Below are 25703 nucleotides of genomic sequence, written 5' to 3'. Positions count from 1 at the left end.
CATCTCCTAATACATCTCAGATGATCCACAGATTATGCCCTCTGCCCCCTGAATTACCTGCCTGCTTTCTCTACAGGAGCACTATAGCACCTTCAGGGCTTTATACCAGCCATGTCATGGATCTCTAAAACTCCAGTCTTTGAGCTCTGCTGGTGGCAAATAGGAAAATCAGCCCTCTTATTTTCCCCATCAATGGCTTTGGGGAATTGTTTTCCTTGTGCAATTCCCTGTGTGCTCCTCTTTCTCTCATCTCTGTCTGTGACCAGGGCTCCCACCCCTTCACACATTTCCATAGCTCCTACCTTCCACGATGTGGCCTCCTCTCTCCCTCTAGTTGTGTAGTTTGTTCTGTAAGTCCTCAGATTGATTTCTTGGATAGTCAGAATGATTTTATATTTATCTAGCTGTGTTTGAAGAACAAGGCAAGCCTAGGGTCCTCCTACTACTCTGCCATCTTAGCTCCTTCCCTCTTTACGGAGTTTTCAATAAGGCTCACTTAATGACTTAAAGTTGTTTATAAACTTTAATTTTTGTTGTCTTGCTTACATTTTTATTTTAGTATATTAAAGTCAAAGACTGTCCTCAGTGGTCATTGGAACATTTTACCAATAATCTAATTTATACATACAGTCAAGTATAGATTCTCTTTTAATTCCTATGAGGATCTGTGGATTCTGATGTTACTGAAGCTCTTAAAACCATCCATGAATTCTTGCTTTCTAAAATCTTCCTGTATGTATCCTCATTTACAATGGTAATTTACAACTTATTTTTTAAACATTCAGACTATGAATAATCTTTCTATTTAGAAGCACTTCCTCTCTGAAGTCCCACAACTATTTTGATTCTGCAGATCATATGCTAATTTAAATATTTTCTTTCTATAAATTTAGAGGTCATACTTTTAATGAAGCTCGGGGAATTTAGTCACTTCATGGAGTAAACCTTTTCTGAAGAGTTGATATCTTTGTAGACTTGAGGCCCTCATAACTCCAAGAGTATAAATCTAAGATTCTTAGTCTCATCTTATAATCAATATTGTTGGATACTAAGAATAAATTCTGCTTGTCAGAATCTATTGTGGAAATAATTTTTTCTTGTGGAAAATAAATGTAGCTATCTGTGAACATAGCCATTCATGTCATATATTAGAATTAACTACTAATCAGTATCTAGGGTTGTGGAATATTGTATTTCTATTCTAGCTACTGAATGAAGTCACTGAAATAGCTGGTTATGTTTACATTCCAAAAGAAAGCAGTTATAGATAATAATAACTTTCCTCTTGAAGTGACTCCTGTATGTCTGTATCTATTGTCTTTTGTAGCAAATCCATTCTTGGGTCTATGCTATTCAGCATGACATTAGAGAATGAGCCTCCCATAGAAATGATAGCTCCAGGACTGTGGGATACAAGCCTGCCATCTCCAGTGATCCTGCAGGTAAGTGTCAGGCTATGAAGTTAAAGTATACATGACAAAAAAAAAAAAAAAGTATACACAGCAAGTATTGGTTGATAAGTAGCTTCTCAATTACAGAAACAATTCTCTTCTAGGATCACACATTTTAATTGTCTTCTCTTCCTCCAATTGGCTGGGATTTGTAAAACCTCTAGTTCTTTTATTTTGTATTCAGTGCTCTCAAAGCACTTTCCCCCCGGCTTATATAATAGCAGTTTCAAGCCATTCTCTGTCAAACATGACCACGAAGGAAAGAGACCACGAAGGAAAAAAATGGAGTGTCGCCATTAGTATATTCATATGTAGATTCATTTTTCTCTCTGTTGTCTGAAAACAGTCATTGATATATATTATTAACTTGGTACCTTACACCTACCTCTGCATTGTGTCATGTTCCCTTAAAATCCTTCAATTGTACATTTCCTATATGACTAGCAATTAGGTCAGTAGTGGAGGAGAAACTACAGACAAAATCCATTCAACATACTTTCTTAACTCTTAAGACCCCTCTTCTTTCTGTGATTTGTAATCATGAGTAAAAGGTGGCTAATGATTCCAGGCTTTGTTCCTTTCTCCTGAAAGCTCCTTAGGTGTTCATCATTGTAAATGATAATATTGATCAGATACAGGAAGCATGGCCACTCCCATTTATGGAAAGGCAGAAAATATGGAATTTCTATCTCTATAGGAAAAAACTGGGAAGTGCTATCGGGGCAGCACTCTCTACAACTGGTTTCTCAACCTCAACACTAATGACATTTTGGACCAGATAACCTTTTGTTGTGGGGGCTGTCTAATGCATTATGGGATATTTAGCAGCATCTTTGGCTTCTACCTACTAGGTGTCAGTAGCACCTGCCTAGTTCTGACAATCAAAAAATGCTTCTAGATATTGTCAGATGTCCTCAAAATTGCCCTCAGTTGAGTAGAAGCTGTTCTAGATAAAGATAGTGGAGTCTCTAAGTTTTTAAGTTTCCATGTTTGGGGTAAGGGACAAAGTTTAGCAAGACACTGAAACTGGAAGCGAAAAATATTACTAATAAAAATGTGACTTTCACTGCAAAGGAGGGAGTCCTCACCAAACATTAATCAAAGATCTACTTCTAATTCATAGATGTGATGATGAAAAAGAGTGTTTGTTCAGGTTCAGTCTTGGCACAACATCATAGATACTCAACATATAATGGCTTATTATTTAGCAGATGTTCCACTGTAACATGATGACTACCTTTCTTTAAGAGGACAAATGCAGGAGCACCTGGGTGGCTCAGGTTAAGTGTCTGACTGTTCACATCAGCTCAGGTCATGATCTCAGGGTTGTAAGATCAAGCTCCAAGTTGGGCTCTGCATGCTCAGCATGGAGTCTGCCTAAGATTCTCTCTCTCCCTCTGCCCCTCTCCCCACTCATGATTAATCAATCAATCAATCAATCAAAATCTTTTTAAAAATGCATTTTTTAACAGACTGTTGCTTGCGAGATACAAACTACCTCAGGCTGATGAGAATCTTCCAAGTCTGACCATTGACTGAGCTTTGAGGATATAAAGTCATGATTCAAGGGGTCTTTAACAACAATGGTGGGAATAGAAGAAGTAAGATAGACTATCAGATGATTCTTCTCAGATGAGAGGAATAACTCTTTTAGAACTGAGATCCTGGCAAGTGGAATCTGAGGATTAGTTTCAAGTATTCAATAGCAGCATAGATTTCCTACTAAACATCTGGAGCTATAGCCAAATTTATCTTAAAAAAATTATCTTACAAAAAATGTAAATCATTCAACAGTATGCAAAAGTTAAATAATCTAATTTTTACAAAATAATTTCAAATGGTATAGACATAAAAAGAAACTTCTCAGAATATTTTTAATTGATGATAAAATATACAGGATAAAATAAGAGTTGTTAAAGTTAAAACCCTTACTAACCAATATTGCTCTAATTATATACAGCTAAATTTAGAGCAGAATCTTTCAGCCTAAAGATTATAGTGAGGAAATTCGCAAATTCTGCAACCAGTGTTTGAGTTAAGGAGTCAAGATGTGTATCAGGGAAAGACATGTGTATCAGGGAATGGCTCTGAGAAAGTCTGGATTATAATTTTAGCTCTTAAACAGAAAACTTATGACTTTGAACAAGTCACCAAACATATTTTTACGTCTGTACAATGAAAGGATTATACTATGCCTATCCAACTTCTTTCAGATCTGTACTTTTCTGATTGTATTTATTAGATAGACAGTTACTGCCCCATGGTAGCTACCCTAGTATGAGAAGGGATATGATATGTCACAAAACCCGAATCCTCTAAGTCCCTCACTTTTTTCTTTTTAGGTTTTATGGCTTAAGTGCCAACCAGAAGCTATGGGTGGAGTGAAGTAGATCTGAATTTAGAAATGGACAAAGAAGGATGCCTGGGTGGCTCAGTGGGTTAAAGCCTCTGCCTTCAGCTCAGGTCATGATCTCAGGGTCCTGGGATCGAGCCCCACGTCGGGCTCTCTACTCAACAGGGAGCCTGCTTCCCCCTCTCTCTCTGCCTGCCTCTCTGCTTACTGTGATCTCTCTCATCCTGTCAAATAATTAAATAAATAAAATCTTTTAAAAAAAAAAAGAAAAAGAAAAGAAATGGACAAAGATTGGGAGAGCTGGGTGGCTCAGTCAGTTAACTGACTTAACACTCAGTTAAGTGTTAGCCTTTACGTTGGGTCATGATCCCACAAGCCCCACATCCAGCCCGGCACTGGGCTCATTGCTCAGTGGGGAGCCTACTTCTCCCTCTCCCTCTACCTGTCATTTCTCCTTCCTTGTGCTCTCTCTCTCTCTCTCTGTCAAATAAAATCTTAGAAAAGAAAAGAAATAGAGACAGATTACTGCATCATTTCACTAACCTGGATCTCCCTCAACTTCTTATCTCCCTCTGTGTATAATCTAGTCACATGGCTCTATCACAATTTAAGAACTAACAGCAGAGTTTTAGTCAATGTTGCTCTTGTTCTGTTCTATATTCCTCTACTTCCCCACCTCCTCATTCTTGTCTAAATTCACTATATCCTGGCTTATTTGTTATTCTTAGTTGCTCTATCCAGTGGTGGTTTTAGTTCTCTTCATACTAGCTCTCTGCAACTTTTGGCACTCTCTTTCCCATTAGAGAACACTTTTCTCCTCTCCTTTCTCTGTTTCCTTCCCAGTCTCCCCTTCTGCTAGTCCTTCCTGTTGACAGTTCTCAAAGGTTCCATCTGCTGCCCATTGCTATTCTCAGTATATGTACTCTCCCTGGGAGAATTCTTTAAAAAACTTTGTTGAGATAGAATTCACATACCCTATAACCTTCCCGTTTAAAGTGTGCAATTAATTGCTTTGGGATTTTTTTCTCTTTTCTTTTTTCAAAGGTAAATACAATTACCACAACATCAATTTTAGAGCATTTTCATCACTTCAAATAGAAATCCTATATCTTTTAGCTATCACCTCCTACTCTTCCATTTTCCCCAACTCTAAGAAACTGCTAATCTACTTTCTGTCTCTATAGATTCACCTATTTTGCATATTTCATATAGATCAAATCATATAATACTTGGTCTTTTGTGACTGGCTTCTTTCACTTAGGTTAATGTTTCAAAGTTCATCTGCATTACAGCATATATCAGTATTCATTCCTTTTCTATTGTTGAATAATATTACATTGCATGGATATACTATACTTTATCCATTCATTAGTTCATATGCATTGAGATTGTTTCCACTTTTTGGCTATTGAGAATGGCATTGCTGTGAACATTTGCGTACAGGTTTGTGTGTGGACATATGTTTTCATTTATCTAGAAGATATCTATATCATCTATATCTATATTTATATCTATATCTATATCATGTATATATCTAGCACTAGAATTGCTAGATCTCATTCATTTCTAAGGTTTTATTCACAATATCTATCCAGGTTCACTTCCTAATCTATCTCTAGTTCAGATTCTTTTTTTTTTTTTTAAGATTTTATTTATTTATTTGACAGATAGAGATCACAAGTAGGCAGAGAGGCAGGAAGAGACAGAGGAGGAAGCAGGCCCCTACTGAGCAGAGGGCCCGATGCTGAGCTTGATCCCAGGACCCTGGGATCATGACCTGAGCCAAAGGCAGAGACTTTAACCCACTGAACCACCCAGGCGCCCCATCTAGTTCAGATTCTTTCACACTACACACTTCAGACAAATATAGCCACATGAAACTCCCACCTGGATATTGTACAGACAGCTTCAAAGAAAATATATCCCAAAGTGAGCTCACCTTTCTCTCCAAATTGCTCTCACACCCTGAATTATTTATGTCTGTTCATGCCCCTACGTACACCTACTTATTTCATTTGCCTCATCCCTCTTTATCCCTATGCATGTTCGGTCTGTACTCTATCCTGTCAATTATCTCCCATATGTTCCTCAAGTGTATCCTTTCAATTTGCCACACCTGCCTAGTTCAGAAATTCCCTCCTAGGTCACAATAGTTTAGCTGGTTTTTTTTTTTTTTTTAACCTTTAGTTTTGTCATTCTATAATCCAAAATCCATTAAGTTTGATCCTAAAACTTAGATTTGAACCTGCCAACTCCTCTATTTACACTCTTCAGTAACTCAGCACTACCTAGAGAATTAAGGTCACGCTCTACAGCGTGACTCCTCTCCCATTGTTTCTCTTGCCACTCTTGTCTGACACTTCAAGCTCCAGTAACTTTGAAAATGTTGTAGTTTCTGACATGCACTGTCCTGGTTTTACCTTATGTGCATTTACAAATACTGTTTCCTGCTTGCAGTATGCCCTCCCTCTTCCTTTCACCATCTACTACCTACCCCTCCTCTCTGATTTTGTTCGTGTAATTAATATTCACTTTTAGGATCCACAGGCCCTCCTCTAGGAATCTCTTCCACATGCTCTCCTCTCTTTCCAACCCAAGCAGCGTTATGTGACCTTCCTCTGCATTCACACAATAACCAATAAGATTTTTATGAACACATGCACCACTTTATACTTCTCACTGACTTTTTACCCATTGACTTCTTTATTACTTAAGGCATTGGGTGTTTTATCCCTAACTTTCTAGCATAGTACCTGAAATACAGTATTTATAAAATCAATGCTATATGTCCATACATCTGATCACTATAATAACCTAGCCTACAGATATTTCTGAGCTTAGCACTTTATTGCAATTATTAGAATCCAGATTCTAGAGTGTTTGGCTCTTCCTTTTATCTAAGTGGCCTTCCTCTTAAACCAATTCTTACTCATCCAAAGTATTTTACTTTACCTAACACTGTATTAGATGCTTAGTATCCATTATCAACAATGTTAGGGGGAGGCAACAGTCTTACTGATACCAAGTCTTTAGAACGCAGCACATTTTGCATCCTAATATAGCAGATGTTTTTTGGTTTTGGTTTTTTTTTTTCCCCCATTATTCCTGAACTGCCTTTTGGCAGTTCCCTCTTTTACAGTTTCTTCCTTAAGACTCACTACAATTGCCATCCAGTTGGTAAGCATCCTTCCTTCCCTTGAATTACTATAGTACTTATGGTCTAACATTCATGTGCCTTATAGTATCCAAAATACGTCTACAGTCCAGGGGGTTGTTCTTTGACAAGTTGACAGAATCATGGGGGCCCATGCTGGGCCCATGGGCCTCTGGGCATGGTTGTGGGTCATGGACACTGGAGACATTCACAGCTGCTTTCTCAAAGAATTCCAAGTAATGAAGTCACAGTAGGAACCATGGTGGTCAAGTGTGAATGGAGAAGGATGAGAGGAAGTGAAGTAGGAGGCATAAATGGAACATAAGAATTCAATATTCAGATGTATAAGGAGGTATGAATTAGAGGGTTGGATAATCAGGTCTGAATGTTTTCTTGCATCTCAAAGAAAAGAGCCTCATAATTTTTTTGTTTTTGTTGTTGTTCTTGAAATCAGGAGTCTATCCTCAATGCTTGAGGCAGGAATGTAATAAATAGGTGTTATGACAGATGCAATGGTGACATTTGAAAAGATCTCCTAGAGCACTCCATTAAAAATACTTTTGAGACCAAAGCAGGCTTGGTTAGTCACAATGACAGAAGGAGAAAATCAGAGTCACATTTTTGCCATTACTGACTTGAAGCAGAGTTTTGGGGTGCTATGTATATGAATTGTACCATACTTTATATACATTTTATATATATTTGTTAATATGTACATTTTTCTCCTTAATTAGTTAATTAATGAGAAACTTAATTAATTAAGTTCTTTGAAGATGATGGATACTCTATATCTTCCATAATGCATGATACACAAAAAAAATTCTAGAATAAATATAATAACATATACTTTGTGGGAACTTCACTTCCATGAAAAATTAGAACAAAAGGCATTTGGGAGAAATTCCAGTATTTTCTTTTCTTTTTTTTTTTTTTTAAAGATTTTATTTATTTATGACAGAGAGAGAGATCACAAGTAGGCAGAGAGGCAGGCAGAGAGAGAGAGGAGGAAGCAGACTCCCTGCTGAGCAGAGAGCCCGATGTGGAGCTTGATCCCAGGACCCTGAGATCCTGACCTGAGCCGAAGGCAGTGGCTTAATCCACTGAGCCACCCAGGTGCCCCTAAATTCCAATATTTTCTATCACTGGATCAGGAATTAGTAATTTTAGCCTCATAACATATGACATAATGCAGTCAGTATAGGGCCTCATTCATATATCAGAAATTAAAAATTCGTAAGTGAAATATATCAAAGAATTTATTATATATTTGTGCACAGGGATACTTCTGTTTTCTCATCCAGTAGCTTTAGTTTCCTCATGTACCCTGCTCTTCACTTAAAACCAACATAAAATGGAACTACTTCATCAAATACTATTCCTAGTATTTTTGTTTCATGTGTTTAAAGTATTTGGGCACATGAAGAATAACATAACCTGCCAATACTGAAGTTACTTCTCTCTAGGGGACAAAAATTAAGCTTTCCGTCAAGAGGGAAAATTTATTATAACATTGCTTTTCTATGACTCAGTTCTTTTATTATATTGGAGTATTAAGTGGTACAGTATAACAAAAATTATACCAAAAACAAATGTGACAACACATTTTGGAGATTATAAAATTGCTAAAACTTTTTTCTAGCAAATAACCCAAATAGAGTCAACTGTATTTCAAGCTTTAACTCACACAGTGTACCTTATAATGTTTCTCAATTTTCTCTGAGATCCCAAACTAAAATAGTTCAGCAGAGGAAAAATAATTTTAGGTATTTTAATATGAAAAAAATGTATCATAACTTAAACACACATATGGGGCACTAAAGTAACTAGCTCATTTACATAGTTTGAAATTGTATATTTTGTTAACTTTTTTTTTAATTTACTAGAATCAGATCATCACTGAAACATGGTTTAATGGAAAACACATTCTGCCAAAAAAAAAAAAAAGGCCTGAATTCTAGCCCTATCTATAAATCTGAACTACAGAGCAAGAAAAAAGAATGTTGTATTTGGTTATACATTTAAATAAATCTTCACCAGAAATTCATGTCTTCAAAGTTGTTCACAGCCCTATAGATTTCCTGAAGTACAAACCAACATGGAGTAACTCTTTATTTTCTCAGGTATTTACATGAGAAAAGTATAAGTACCATCTATAATTTTTATCATTTAATAATATAATGACATTTTAGTACTGAACTGTAAAAAAGATATAATTTCAGCATTAAACAAAAATATAACTTTTAAATTTATGAAATTTCATATATTGCTATTTTTTCATTTTTCCTCAGACAACATTACAGATTACTAATTTATACCATTTATGTAAATAATTGAAGATTTGCCGAACACTATATATATTTAAATACCAATGATTCTTTTTTTTAAACAATTTTAATTGTTTTTTTTTTTTAAACAATTTTACTTATTTATGTTAGAAAGAGATGGAAAGCACACAAGTAGGGGGAGGGGCAAAAGGGAGAAGAAGAGAGAGAATCTTAAGCAGACTCTGTGCTGAGCACAAGCTTGATATGGGGCTTCATCCCACATCCATTAGCCAAAATCAAGAGTTGGATGCTTAACTGAGTGAGCCACCCAGGTGCCCCAACCCTAATGATTCTTTTAAAAATTATTTTTAAGTAAAAAAGAGCACAGAAAACGTAGGAATTTTCCCTTAGCTTCTACAAACCTTAGATAGAGAGTATTAAGTTAATAATGCATTTTGAGACATTCAATACATGGCAAATCATTTCTTTATTTCAGATTGATTTTCCAGCTACTGAGTGGGAGTATATGAAACTTGATTCTGAAGAGAATAGAAATAATCTTGAAGAACCACCAAAAGAGTGTTTAAAACACATTGCCAGACTTTCACAGAAACAGTCTCCTTTACTGTAAGTGACCCACGTCTTTTGAGTAAATTTTGCCTACTGTTTTTTACACCACCAATTATACTGGAAGTTACATCTTTTGGATGTTCAATTAATGTTTAACAACTAACTTAGTAATTTTGTGTGTTTTTTAAAGATTTGTTTTTCCATTGCTTTTAACAATGGAGGTTTGACTTTAGCCAAAGGACAAATAAAAAGATTGGAAATCATTCTGTTCAGTACAATAAAGCAGAGACTGATTAGATATAATCAGCATTTAACAGTGATAAACCACTGCTCAACTATCCTTCAACAGAGTAAAAAGTTGTTTTAGTAAGTAGAAAAAAGCAAAATTTAATTTTCTTGGCAGATTTAAAAAGAGTAGATATAAATAATTTTTAATAGCACTAAGTTAGTGACTAAGGAGTACTTAAATTTTGTCAAACAGTAATTCTCTGAAGAATAAAATAAAATCCCAGGAAGAGCCATAAGGGAACTAGCAATATTGGTACTTTCTACTTGGTAATATCTAATCCGTAGGTGATTGTGCTCATTAATAGCATGCAAAAGCATTAAACTAAGAAAGTAACTTTTCTGTGTATACTGTGAAAAGATATAAAACATGATAATGCCTTTTATTCCAAGAATAAGAAATTGTATAAATACATTGAACAAGAGAGTCATGTGATCTAAATAATCTCTTTGAGTGAGCCCTTGGACTGCAAGTTGAAGAATGGATTAGAGAGAAAGTAAGAATAGAAGCAATATAGCAAGAAGGTTGATGTAATTTTTTAAGCAAGAGGTCATGGTGGCTAACACTAGGGTAATGGCACTGGACATTGGTAGAAATGTCTGGATTTGGGAGCCCTATTCTGGAAATTGAGGAGACATGATTTGATGATTAATAGTAACTAGGGGATAAGCCAACTGAGAAAGCAAAAAACCAAGTTAGGTCAATGGAGAATCCAAAGTTTTGAAATTATTGAATAGGCAGACGTTACCAGTAATTCTCTGGGGAAGTAATAAGTTTGAGCCATTTCAGACTGAGCATTGAGTGTGATCAAGAGTTCTGTTTTGGGTAATCTTATTACTGCCCTTATCTCTAATTTCACCTTGTAGTACTCTTTTCCTCATTCACTTCAATAAGTGACATCAATCTCCTTTATATAGTTCAAATGTGCTGGTCCCTCTCCCATCTCAAGGTCTTTTCATTTGGTGTTCCCTCTGCCTGAAATACTCCTTCAGTTCTTCACATGACTGAATCTCTCATCCTGTAGGTCAGGTCTTCACTGAATTGTGATCTTCTTAGAGAAATATTCTCTGACTACCCTATCTAATGAAATTCTCTTTACTCTCAGTCTTATTACCTTTTATTATTATACTTAACACAGTCTATTATCATCCTATCTGTTAATGTGTTTTTTCTTGTCTTACTCATAAATTTGTAAGAATTGGGAGAGCAAGGAGCCCCTCTATCTTGTTTTCCCTCTATTTCCAGTACTGTACACTGTGCTGATAAATAATACATGTAAAATAAATGTTGTAATGAATAAAGTTTCTCCACATAATATCTGATATAAAAAGTTGCCTCAGGGATGTAAATGATGGACTATTCTTGTAGTCTTCATGATACATTTTGATAATCCATTGTTATACTAGACTGCTGTCAGCTAGGTGAAACATCTTTTCTACTACTTACTCAAAAATATAAAACATTACATATAATAAGTGTGTCACATATCAGACTAACATATTTGTAATGGTTTCTTTTAAAATATGAAAAAGATGCCATGCTTTGAAATTTTAAGTGTATTTAAACAAAAAAGATCAAAAGCAACAAATAATGACAGTAACTTCCTTTAATTAGGAGTTTGTTTTTAAGTTTACTTCAGTGAATCCCAACTTGTTTTATACCTCAGTTTCTATTTAAATGAATAATGTGTACATAAAATAAGCAACATTTTCCTCTGTTTCACTTACTCAAATATAATTATTAAGCTCAGGGCAGTAGAATTTCATTCTGGATTGTGAAATTGATGGAGAACAGCCTTCAGTGTGATAAAATTTGTGTTAGAATCAGATTAACTTCAAAAAAAGAATCAGATTAACTTGTTTCAAAATACCATATTTTGTCATTTATATAGTGATAATTATTTCTTCTTACAAATTTATCAAATGTAAGCAGAGTCAGGAAATTCAGACTAAATGAATTTCAATGAAAATGTACCAATAATATTTGCAAATATTTAAAAAATATACTTGATGACAGCTAAGAGTGTTTCTAATATGAGGAAGATTCCAGAAGGAAAGATTGAAAAACATTTGTTTTGAAAGAAATTAATGCTTCCACTTCTAGCTATGAAAGGCACCTATTACTAGACTAATTCTCCTGGCTTAAAAGAATATGAGACAAGAAAAATACATTTGAAACAAATGCTTTCAGAAATTGGACAGGGCTTGAGGTGAGCTCATGAATAAAGTGGTTTTCAGCCTGAAGGCACTTTCTACATCATGGCTCTGGGAGGTATATTCAAAGAAGTGGTCTTGCTGAGATTTAAAGAAAAAAAAAAAAAAGTGGGCAGAGATCTGAGTTTAATGATGCTGAAGCAGCTGGAATTTCTAGAGCATAATAGTAGAGAAGGAAAGGAGCTACAGAAATACATAACTGAGTACTTAACTACTCATGAGCAGGTAGAGATTTTGTAAGCCTCCAAAAGTGCTACCACAGGGAGATGTGGTTGCACAATGCTGGAAGACATAGAAATATTGACCAATAAGAATAAAAAATGCTCCCAGAACATCCCAAGCATTCAACAAAGAAACCAGCAAGATGCATATCAAGAGTAAGTGTTTTCTAGCCCAAGATTAAAGACTATGCTAGGCCCAACCTAAAATACAAAAACAAGTCTCAAAAGGCTAAAGCTGATCTGCTAGTGCTTAAACTGCCTACTAAAAAAAAAAAAAAAAAGAAATATTTAACACCCAGAAGATGGCAAAATTCAGACAATGTAGCATTTTAAATATTTAACATACAATCAATAATTGTTAGAGATAGAAAGACTCAGGAATATATAACCATAGCCTGGGATAGGAGGAAACAGTTAACAGAGACAAGTCCAAATATTTTTAAACTAGCAGCTAATGATTTCAATACAACTATTATAAAAACATCTATAGATGTTAAAAAAAAAAAAAAAAGAAAGACATATATGAGTGAACAAACAAAGGCTCAGTAAATAAAATCGAAAACTTAAAAGCTAAAAAATGCAGCATCTGGGGCACCTGAGTGGCTCATTTGGTTAGGCCTCTGCCTTCAGCTCAGGTCATTCCTAGGGTCTTGGAATTGAGCCCTGCAACAGGCTCCCTACTCAGTGGAGAGCCTGCTTCTCCCTCTCCCTCTGCCTACCACTCTGCTTAGCTGTGCTGTCTCTCTACTCTCTGTCAAATAAACAAAGTCTTTTAAAAAACACACACACATACAATATCTAAATTTTCTAAAAATCACTGAAAAGCTTAATAGATTGCATTATAAAGAAACAATAAGGAGCTTGAAGAAAGGGCGATAGAAAATTAGCCATGTTGAAGTACAGAAAAAAATACTGATAGATCCTTGTAACCTGTCAGACAATACTGATGATATGTGTATTGGACACACAGGAGTGGAGAGAAAGATCTAGGAAAAAAAAAAAATTAATTAAATAAATTAAGTGATAATAGTCAAAATAGTCAAAATTTTACAAATTTGTTTTAACTTCAACCCACAGATATAAGAAACTTAGCAACTCCCAAACAAGCATTCAGACATACCCACATATCCATATTATAATTAAATTTCTAAAAATAAAACATAAAGGTAAAAATTCTTAAAGCATCAGAGAAAATAAATTCCTACAGGGGAACAACTATTATATTAACTGTAGATTTCTCATCAGAAATAATGGGAGCCAAAAGACAGTAGAATATTATCTTACATCTAGGAAGGGAAAAAGAAAATCTGTCAACTTAAAATTCTATAACCAGTAAAATTATATTTCAAAAATGAAGGTGGAATGAAAATATTTTCAATTAAACACAGCTGAATTTGTTTATGATCAGCTTATCTATACTGTAAGAAAAAAATTTTTTTTAAGATTTAATTTATTTATTCGAGAGAGAGACAGAGAGAGTGAGGGAGAAAAAGCATGAGCAGGGGAGGGGCAGAGGGAGAAGCAGATTCCCTGCTCTCTGCTCCCTGCTCAGCAGCGAGTGTCACTCAGGTTCTATCCTGGATCATGACCTGAGCTGAAGGCATACAGTTAACCCACTGAGCCACCCAGATGCCCCATGTACTGTAAGAAATCTTAAAGGAGGGGTGCCTGGGTGGCTCAGTTGGCTAAGCATCTGCTTTCAGTCAGGTCTGATCCCAGGGTCCTGTTATTAAGCCTGACATCGGGCTCCCTGCTCAACGGGGAGCCTGCTTCTCCCTCTCTCTCTGCAGCTTCCCCTGCTTGTGCTCTCTCTCTGTGTGTCTTACTAGCTGAAAGAAAAGGATAAGTAGAAGAAAGCTCAGTATATAAGAATAAATGAAAGGCACTGCAGAGGAAAAATAGGGAAATAAAATGACTTTTACTTACACATTTAACAATTTCTTTTTTTTTTTTTTAAGATTTTATTTATTTATTTGACAAGCAGAGATCACAGAGAAGCAGGCAGAGAGAGAGGAGGAAGCAGGCTCCCCGCTTAGCAGAGAAGCCAATGCGGGGCTCTATCCCAGGACCCCGGGATCACGACCTGAGCTAAAGGCAGAGGCCTCAACCCACTGAGCCACCCAGGTGCCCCCACATTTAACAATTTCTTAAAAAGCAATTAACTGTATAAGGCAAAAATAATTAGAATGTACTAGGGGGTTTGTAATATATGAAAATAAAATGCATAACCACTATAATAAGAATGAGAAATGGAAGGCAGTATAATATTAGTTCATTGTTGGCTATGATATGCTAAAAGATAATACTGCAATCTCTAGAGAACTATACCACCCAAATTTTAAGTGCACATTTACAGGCCAAGAAGAAGACAAAAAATGAAATACAAGAAAATAATTCAAAAGATGACAGGATAAAAAGAGAAAAAGGACAAAGAAATGGTTTGAAAACAATGATGACAAACATAATAACAATATGGTTGAGTTAAACCAATTATATCTGAAGAAAAAAAATTATATTCATATTATGTTAAATATACATGGAAGGAAAAACTCTAATTAAAAGTCAGAAATTGTCACCTACCTTACAAAAGCAATATGTTACTTTATGCTACTTATAGGCCTATATTTTAAATATGAGGATTTGGGGTGCCCGGATGGCTCAGTGGGTTAAGCCTCTGCCTTCGGCTCAGTTCATGAGCTCAGGGTCCTGGGATGGAGCCCCTTGTCTGGCTCCCTGCTCAGCGGGGAGCCTCCTCCCCCCCTCCCTCCCCCCACCTGCCTCTCTGCCTACTTGTGATCTCTGTCTGTCAAATAAATAAATAAAATCTTTTAAAAATAAATAAATAAATATAAGGATTCAGCTAGATTAAAACTTTAAAAATGGAAAAGGACATATAAGAAAAACTATATCATCTTGATAGATTTGGTGAAATAAAACAATTGACAAAATTTAACACTCATTCCTAATAAAAACATAAAACTAGAAATTGAATGGGGCTTTCTCAACCTTAAAATCCTGAATTAAATCTAGATCTGTGGAAAAATCTAGAGTTAGCATCATATTAAATGGTACAAGAATGAATGTTTTCCCCCTACAACTGGAAAGCAAAGCTATCTATCTAAATATTTCTCCTCAATGTGGTTTTGGAAGTTCTAGCCAGTGTAATATAGTAAGAAAAAGAAATTAAATGTGTTGAACTGGGTAAGAAGGAAACAAAACTTTCTCTATTTTCAGATGATATAATTATGTAAGATCATAGCATTTGGGATCAAAGTGCAAAATGCAGTTGTAGTTCAGTGAAAAACAAAATAAATTCTGTTTTAAAACTCAACATAGAAGGGCACCTGGGTGACTCAGTCAGTTAAGTGTCCCACTCTTGATTTCAGCTCAGGTCATGATTTCAGGATCATGAGGTCAAGTCCCATGATGGGCTCCCCCACTCAGCAGGGAATTTGCTTGTCTCCCTCTTCCTCTGTCCCTCACCCTACTCTCTCTCTCTCTCTCAATCTCTCTCTCAAATAAATAAATAAATCTTTAGGAAATTGGGGAGGATATGTGCAATGTTGAGTGCTGTGTATTGTATAAGACTGATGAATCACAGACCTGTACCCCTGAAGCAAATAATACATTATATGTTAATAATAAAAAAATAAATAAAATTCAATCAACAATATCAAAACCTCTACATTAAAATTACAAGACTTTGCTAAGAGGAATTAAAGAAAACCTCACTAAATGGAAGGTTATGTCGTGTCATTGATTAGAATACTCTCTCTTGTTAAGATGGTAATTCTAATTCTCTGAATAGTCATATAGATGCCACTATGTACCTATTAGAATGGATAATATCTTAAAATGGGCAAAACCAAGTGTTAGCAACAACATGGTACAACTGGCACTGTCATACTCTGCGCTTAATAGTGTAAAATTTTACAACCACTTCAGAAAATATTTTGACAGTGTCTTCAAAAGGTAGACAAATACCTGACATAAAATCCAGTCATTCTCCTCCCAGGAACTTTCTAGGAGAAATGAAAGAAATACATCCTTACAAATACCTGCATACAAATGTTTATAGCAGTTTTATTCATAATATCCCCAAACTGGGGTGTATTCATAAAAAGGAATGCTACTCATTGGTTAAAATGTATGGACTACTGATACACTCAACAATATGGATAATTTTAAAACATAGTGAGTGAAAGAAGCTATAAATAAAAGTATTTACTCTATGATTTCATTTATGTGAAGTTCTAAAATAGGTAATATTAACCCAGAGTGAAAGAAATCCTGCCAGTTCTTACCTCTGTGTAAGAAAACATATATTAAAAGGAGTATGATTTTTATTCAGTGTATGAATTTGTTAAAATTTATTGAACTGAATGTGTGCATTCTTTTGATGTAAATTATGCTTCACTAAAAGAAAGTAAAGGAAAAATACCTTGTTTAATATTGGAGAGAAAGGAATTTAATCAGAACAAGATAATTTGTTTTAGTCATAATTTGATAATAATTTTGTAATGGAATTTTTCTTCTAAGGACTCCATGGTGGGGAAGGTAGTGACAAAATGGGACAGGAGCCCAAGAATACTTCAAAAATCCCTGTAATCCAACCCTTTCATTTGTAGATGAAGATGGCTTTTAAAAATGTAGAGAAATATTAACCTTTAAAATATTTTAATATTTCTTACTATCCTTCTTGTAAGTTTTAGCTAATTTAAGCTGAGCAACACTGTCAGTTTGGAGGAGACAGTGTTCAAAAGCTGTCATTGTCATGTGAGAAATGCTGTCCTCCAGTTGAACTGTGGTTCTGAATGCTTCTGCTGGAGTGTGAGCAAAACATGATAAACTGTCAGCAAGTCAATGGCCCTAGTCCTAGATTTCGATCTTCTGTTTGGAACCATTCTCCAGGGGGAAACAGTTGGGCATTTAAAGAAATCCTATTCACTGGCATTTTAACTCCAAACTTGCAGTTAAATGTGAGAATTTAAAGCCCCAATCCAGGCATGAATTGAAATCTTTGTTTTTGAATTTTTGTGCAGAGTTTTCTGAACTCTCGTGAAACTTGCTTTGAGATGAAGGACTAGCATCTTTAAAATATGCCATTTCTTCACAGGCACACTTGGGTCTAAATTAGTTTAGAAAGTAAGAGAGTTAATTTTCTATTACCTCTGTTCTAAGTAGTACATGTGGCAGGATTCAGATAAAACTTGCTCTGCCCTAAAGGAGACAGAGATTTTGTTAACCATTCTGTAAAAGAATGAAATTAATAGAAAATAAGCTAATAAAAGAAACTATTAGATTGTCTGAAGAAGAAAAGACTTGTTTTTCAAAGTAAACTAAAATGAAATTCATTTATTTAAATCATTAGAGTAAGATTTTGTACTCTAACATTTGTTAATGTAGCAAACTCCAATAAATTACTGTTTCCAATCTGGCTTTGTAGACTCTCTGAGGAAAAGAGAAGATACTTATGGTTTTATCGCTTCTACTGCAATAATGAAAACTGCTCCCTTCCTTTGGTCCTGGGCAGTGCCCCTGGATGGGATGAAAGAACTGTTTCAGAAATGCATACCATTTTGAGAAGATGGAAATTTTCTTGCCCTTTGGAGGCACTTGGACTTCTGACTGCTGGGTAAGAATTGCATAACAAGCATGATATTACTGATGAGAAAAATTTGGAGAAAAAAATAGGACTCTATAATTAATTCAATAGCTATTCTGGTTGTTTCCAATTTCAATAGCTATAGATAATAAATTTAGATAAATGTAAACCATGAATATAAATTTTAAACAAATCTAAGCTATAATTGTGTCTTCTGTACTAAACTGGAAGGATAATTAATGGCCATAGTTTTTTAAATGAAGAGTTTAGTTACTCTTACAGAAATAATAAAGCAAATTAGGTAAAAATAAAATTCTCCACTCTTTATCCCTCTCAAAAGAAGTAAGTCCTTAATAACTGGACCATATCTTTTATATAAAATGTCCCATTTATAGTAAGTGTACAATTAATATGCCAATGATAACATTAAGAATAAAAGGGAAAAATTTGTCCCTTATATATTCTCCAGACCTTCTCACAGAATAAAATACGCTGGAATGCAGTTGGGGGTGGAGTAATGATGTCTTCTTATAGTTAGGGAGAAACATGTGGGATAAGTGTAGAAGCTGGCTTTGGTTTGGGGAAACAGCTCTTCCTTGGCTTCTATGTTATATTAAAAGCCAAGAAGAGCTATTTTAAAACTGTCTTGATAACCATCAGTTCAATGATGGCATGAAGAAGTCTGCAGTCTCTAGAAGCAGAAGAATTGCGGAGCCCAGTTATATTCTGAATTCTCTCTCAAGGTCCTGACAGAAGGGGAATGTGAGAGAAAATGACACAAAGGACTTTTCAAACTGATTTACTTAGGTTTATGTTAAAATTAGTGTACTTTCCAAAACTTCTGGAATAGAAAAGGAGGTGAGAGTTTTCGTTTTCTACCACAATGAAATACCACTTCACACTCACTAGGATGGCTATAATCAAAAAGACAAATAATATTAAGTGTTGGCCAGGATGTGGAGAGATTGGAAAACTCACACATTGCTGGTGGGAATGTAAAATGGTGCAACCACTTTGGAAAGTAATTTTCAGTTCCTTAGATTAAAACATTGAGTTACTGTATGACCCAACAATTCCACTCTTAAGTATATACCCAGGATAAAATACATAGTCCATCAAAAACTCATACATGAATATCCAGAGAAGCAATATTTATAATAGCCAAAAAGGAAAAACAACCCAAAAGACCATCAACTAATGAATGGACAAATAAAATGTGGTCTATCAATACACTGTAATATTATTCAGTAATAAAAAGAAATGAGTAATAATACATGTTACAACATGAGTAAACCTTGAAAACATTATGCTGAATGAAAGAAGTCAGTCACAAAAGATTGTATGATTCTATTTATAAGATATATCCAAAATTGGCAAAACTACAGATGCAAAAAGTGGATTAGTGATTGCCTAGGTCTCAGGAAGGTTGGGGGAAAAAGGGGTTGATTGCTAAAGGATATGAAGTTTCTTTTTTTGGTTATAGTTACACAACTCTGGGAACATGTTCAAAACCATTGAATTGTACACTTTAAGTGAATTGTATAGAATTTGAATTATGTCTCAGTAAACCTATTAAAAATTTAAAAGTACAGTTAGAAAGGTAAAAATAGAAATATGAATCTCTATAATATCTCTAAAGCCTAATTTTCTCACCAGATGATATAATATCTTTCTAGTTTCTAAACCTAGAAAGCCATAAACCTGGCTTTATGGAGGGGAATTATTATTGTTTTACTAAGATATACCTTGGTCTATTTAAAAGACATTAAATGTGTCAACTAATACTTTTTATAAAGTTTATGTAATATTTCTTAGAAAAATCTTCTTTTTGAATACCCAAGTTTTTAAACATTATAAAAGTTTCAGTCTTATTTTTTTCAGAGGCAAATAGTTTGTTGCTCTGACATAACAAGAATCCGGAATCCCAGCAAACAGATTGCATTGTATATAATGCATGTACCAGAAACATGCAGACCATACATGAATATACTTTCAGTCAACATAAGCAGTAGGATTTACTCAAGGGGTAAATCAGTAATGAGGCAAACCTTCATACATATGCAAATGTACAATTGACAATAGATTATTTTAGATCCAAAGTGTCCTTCGAATATTAAAAATGAGCTAGGAGACTGTTCCTGCAATAGCATGTGAAAGCTGTATCTTGTACTTTCTATCTTGTACTTTCCATGTAGAAGTGGCTTCATATCACATCTCATGAGTTTAACATTGCACAGCGAAGGACCATGCTGAACATCATGCCAAAGATCATGAGACCACCAATTCCAATACCAACAGATTCCAGCTTAACGTGATTATGATCTCAATTTTACCAATACAATGTCTGTGTCCGAGAAGCTCCTTCAGGCATATAGGTTGGACCTGTTCAGAGCTTTTGTTTCACAACACTAAAATGTTGAGTGGAAAGTACGAGAGACCTGTTTCCCTTTTCCCTATCTGTAGGGTAATAGTTGTAATAAGCCTCTTCATATGTGTTCCGAGCCTATCGTGTAGCTACACCCTTGCCTATAAAAACAAATACTCCAGTGGTTACTTCAGCAGCAGATTTCACCAGTAGGCAGGTGAAAAAGCCAAGCATACACTAAAACTGCCTCATGGCTTCCTAACACCTGAAGAAGCCCATGGCTGTTATCAGGGCTCCTGCTCCAACCAGCACACAAGAGCCCCAGGTAGATATACGGCGATGACCCATCCTCTGATAATAAATCCTTCACGGTGCCTCCAAACCAAAACCATGGTCCAAAAGCAATGACAGCTGACCCGGTCAGTCAAAAGAGCAGGTTGAAGCCAAGCAGTAGGTACTTTTTGCAGTGTGGACACTGCAGAGGCGTCCCATGGGGCTCACCGCTCTATCGGGATCCTGAGTCCCCAACCCTGCACTCATGCTGAGAGTTGTGGCAGCCTCTTACAAAAATGTTTATCAGAATAAAGCCTACAATACTGCTTAGTTTTCTTGCTTGTAAAATGAAAGGACTTGCTAGACGGACTTCAGTATTCTCTGATCCCTGATAAATAAGCATAATTCCGTTTATAGTGAGCCTTCTCCACCTAAGTAGATACTGAAAATCTATTTGACACAGTGTTTTAAATATAAAGATCAAATTATTACTTAGCGCCCCTTAGTACTATCTAATTTTAATAGTCACAATAACCCTATGAAGCAAATACTATTATTATTACAATTGTACCTGTGAGGAAGCTGAGGCTTACAGAGATTAAGTTGCCCAATGGAACGCTAGTAAATTGAGGAGCTCAGGTTAAATCCAGAGATTTAGAGCTTGAAATCTTAACTGCTATGCTTACAGCCTTTCTACACAAATACTCTAGGCTATTTACATACTAAATATGTAAATAAAACTATCTTAATATGGTCTTATTATAGTAAATAGCAGTACTTAACTATCTTATCATGCTTCGGTGTTTCTACTTCACTGTGTAATTTCTTTTTTTCTGAAGAATCAGATTTTTAGAAATTATAGGGACTGCTTTCAAAGTAGAGTGCTGTTTATTATGCATCATTTAGGAAATTTAGCAGAAATTTGATTTATTTGAACATTGGACGGTTCCTTATCATGCATCAAAGAAGGTCACTGGGAAGGTTAAAATATTTCCGTTGCACTCATTCTATGACTCCCACTCTCTTTAACTGAACTACTAAAAAACTTGAGGACAAGCTGTTTCCAAAAATGAACCTTTCAACTTCTCTAAATTCAAAAGCTGACTTTTCTAGAACAAACAGTTTGTGCTTGTTAAGTGAGTTGTCAGAGTGAGGTCTTCAGAGATCTGTATTTTTTCTCCTTTGAATAGTCTATTTTTCCAATGGTTTAACCTCTTGAGAACTGGTGTGCTCCATTTCTAGCTCAGAGAATTCTTAATATTGCTGTTTATTTAATCCAGTCCAAAGATTCACCACCTCCTTTTGGTTTATTTTTAGCAAGAGACATGTTGAGATTTAATTTACCTAGTGTGGGGCACGGGGTGTTAATATTTCCACTACTGAGTGCCAGCAGTGTGCTCACCGAGTACTGATATTTCCATTAGAGAAGGCAGTGCTGTCAGAATACCAGAGACCAAGGGCTAAGGTCTGTGGTTCTTGGCAGATGGTTGCTATTTTCTTGAACTCTGATGCACAGGCATAACTTCAACTGCTAATAGCAAGCAGAAATTACCCATGGAATTAAAAGACAGTTCAAGGAAAGTATTCATTTAAAAATAGCAACTCTGAACTGGCATCAGAGCATTACATCAGAAGCTTAAATAAAAATTTGACAAGGTACTAGAACTTGCCATCCCACGTGATGTAAAATTATTATTTTGTGGGAAGAAGAACAGTGCTTAACAGGTGGTGCCTTAGCATCCAAAACCAGTTTCCTTGGAAAAACGTTTCATAAACATGTTTGCATGAAACCACTGTATCTTTTATTATAGAGATCAATTTATACTAAAGGCATTCTTGACTAGCATTTTAAATAGGTAGCATGGAATATTGAAAAGGAGACAGTTAATAACTTCTACATTAGACTAAATAATTAAGTGATGGATGATGGTGTGTCTTTCCCATTTATATATTGAGCACAAATATGTGTATGTGGAAATTGACATGCAATGAATCAAAGAGACTGAATAATAAGTCATAGTGACTATCTCTAAAAAGCAATTTAGAGCAAAAGACTGATGCTAAAGATCACCCAGCAATATATTCCATACTATAACCAAAGTACTAAGTGCTCTATGTGCCCAAAGGAGAGAGGGACAGATTCTTTCTGAGAAGGTAAGGAAATCTTCACAAAGGAATTGAAGTCTGAATTGAAATATTCATAGCAATTTCCTGAGTAGAGAAGAGAGGAAATGGCATTTTAAGAAAAAAGACTAGCCTGTGCATGGTTATAGAGGTTCAGAGAATAGTGAGTAATTTAACACCATATTAGAAAGGAACTGTACCGTGAGACAAGACTAGAAAAACAGGTCAGCTTAGGATGTTTTAGGTATTCGTGAGCTGGATAGTTACTGTGGACTCATTTCTGCAGCCCATGGAATTTTGTTAAGAATGGGAGTCATACAGCCAGATTTATGGTATATAAGAATAATGCTGACATCAATGTGAAGGATGAACTAAAGAAAGAAAATGAGAACAAGGATATTAGATAGATGTCAGGTATTGAAATAGTCTATTTGAAAAATGGTCTGGGCCTGAAAAATAGTAGAGATTCACAGAGCAGATCTGAGAAACATTTCAGAGAAAAGTGAAAAAAAAGAGAAGAGAAATTGAAGACTTGGAGCTTTCCATTTTAGGTAAATGATAGAAAACTATAGGGTTAATCAAGACAAGGGTGATAGAAGAAAGAGAAAATTTGGATGGTGTAAGGTAGAGAGTTCTGTTTTGGAATATTGAATAATTAAAACCCTGTAGGATATCTAGAAGGAGATGACCAGTATGTGGTTGTATATCAGACCTGAGGCCTAGTAGAGAAATGAAAGCTTAAAAAATAATATGTGAATTATTGGCTTGAAGGCAGTAACTGAAGCCATAGAAGTAGCTGTACTGTGTGTAAAGATGTAAAGGAAATACAGAAAGGAGCAAAAGATGGAACCTTGGAGAGTAGCAATATTTTAAAAGCAATAGAAAGCAAACAAAGCCAGGAAAGGCAATAGGAAGAGTGACCAAGTGGTCGGAGGAGATGGAGAAAGGATTGGTAATTTAGAATTCATAAAAAAGGTTTTCCAAAGGGGCACCTGGATGGCTCAGTCAGTCAAGCATTGGACTCTTAGTTTCAGCTCAGGTCCTGATCTCAGAGGCCTGAGATGGAATCCTGTTTTGGGCTCTGTGCTCAGTGTGGAGTCTGCTTGAGATTTTCTCTCTCTCTGCCCCTCCCACTGTGTTCTCTCACTTTCTCTCTCTCTCTCTTTCTTAAATAAATAAATAAGCTCTTTAAAAAGGGTTTTCAAAGGTTTTGGAGAGGTATTAAGTAGAATTCAGTCTAAAAACAAATCAACGGATTGAGAATAGAGCAGTCACTGATGGCATTCATGAGACAATTGTAGTACTGCAGTAAAGCTGGATACCATACTTCAAGATCCTAAAGAGGAAATAGCAAGAAATAAGTAAATTGTGACTCTTGAAATAGAATTGATGGTAAAGGCTTTGAGGTTTGGGGTTGGTATGCTTGTTCAAATAAAAAACCTTGAAGCATGTTTACAAATTGACATGAGGGATGATACATGAAGGGAAGATTAGAAAGTAGAGGGAAGGTGAAGTGGCACAGTGAGAGGGTATTAACAGCCAATAGCCTGGAACAAAAGTACAAAAAAGAATTTTATCCAAGGAATGGAAGAGAGTAACTTCTTCATCTCAGGTGGGAGGCAAGGAAAAATTTGAATACAATTATAGATTAGTATGAATATGGAAGAGAAAAATGGGGAAGTTTCAATATTGTCTATGAAGGAAGAGTTAATACTCTTCTGATATACTGAGAATGAGAAATGTAGAACAGCATAGACCCAAAGGTATATATCTTTTCTGTGTGCACTTTTAGAGAGTTTTTGGAGTTGCTTCCAAATTTCACAGTTGACAGCACAAGTTTTGAGATCAGACATATCTGACTCTGTCACTTATTACTTGAATGACCTTGGGCATACTTCCTTATCTATAAAGAGAGGGTAATAACATTCTGTGCCTTATAGGGTAAAGTACTTATGAGAGTATTCAATAAAATTCTACCAATCATCTTTGTCATTATTATCCTCTTCATCATAATTATGTTAAGAGTTTTCAGATTCTTTCAATGCCAAACTATAGAACTTGATAAATTCTTGAGAATAATTTCATTTCAACTAAGCTTAAGTAAGTTAAATTCACTTGTTATAATTTATATGATAAATATTTCACAATTGAATAATGACATAGCTTGCAAAGCACTTTCATAATATGTTATATGGTTTGTTCTATAAGACAACCTCTTTAATATTATTCCCAACATTTACAGTTTCCCCCATTTTACTGTCCCCATTTTACAGATGGAGAAATTGAAGCCCAATTTGTCTATTCATTTACTCTATGGATATTTATTGATGGCTTACTCATATAAGGCACTTCATTTGGCACTAAAGCTGGCATAATGCACAAATTTGCATCTTTTAAAGATCACTCTGGCTTCTGAGTGAAGCATAAATTTGGTGAGAGAAGCAGAAGTAAATGAGGGAACAGTTAGGAAGCTACAGAAGTAGTCCAAGTGTCAGAGGATAGGAAGTCAGCCTTAGAAGTGTGGTAGTGGTGATGAAATAAAATGAATAGAATCAGAACATTTAAAAGTGACAGGATTGAATAAGGAAGGGCAGTAAAAAAGGAAGGTGTCAAGGATTACTTCTAGGTTTCTGAATAATGCAAGTAAATGGAAAATAGAAACATTCACTAAGATAGGCACTCTGGGTAACAAGTAGTTGTTAGTAGAAGAACCCTGACATTTAGGTTGGGACAGGTTGGCTTTGATGTGTGCTTGAGATGGCTGGTGATGGTTCAAGGAAGAAATCTAAGCTAGAGATCCCAATTTGGAAATCATCCACAGAAA

The 25703-nt window shown here is 35.4% G+C and overlaps 1 protein-coding gene and 1 pseudogene across 1 annotated transcript in view; one reads left to right on the top strand and one right to left on the bottom strand.

Moving 5' to 3' along the window:
- Nucleotides 1-25703, top strand: part of PIK3C2G (phosphatidylinositol-4-phosphate 3-kinase catalytic subunit type 2 gamma) — a 353953-nt gene that overhangs the window by 122850 nt on the left and 205400 nt on the right. The window contains exons 14-16 of the mRNA XM_047741193.1: nucleotides 1328-1442; nucleotides 9719-9849; nucleotides 17959-18147. Coding sequence (XP_047597149.1) covers nucleotides 1328-1442; nucleotides 9719-9849; nucleotides 17959-18147 — 435 coding nt within the window. The remainder of the gene's footprint in view (nucleotides 1-1327; nucleotides 1443-9718; nucleotides 9850-17958; nucleotides 18148-25703) is intronic.
- LOC125106282 (tetraspanin-2-like) lies at nucleotides 20321-21158 on the bottom strand (annotated as a pseudogene).

This window comes from Lutra lutra, chromosome 8 (genome assembly GCF_902655055.1).
Source record: "Lutra lutra chromosome 8, mLutLut1.2, whole genome shotgun sequence".
In the NCBI taxonomy this organism is placed as follows: Eukaryota; Metazoa; Chordata; class Mammalia; order Carnivora; family Mustelidae; genus Lutra; species Lutra lutra.
Note: the sequence above shows the minus strand (reverse complement) of the source record. Positions and strands in the feature narration are given on the sequence as shown.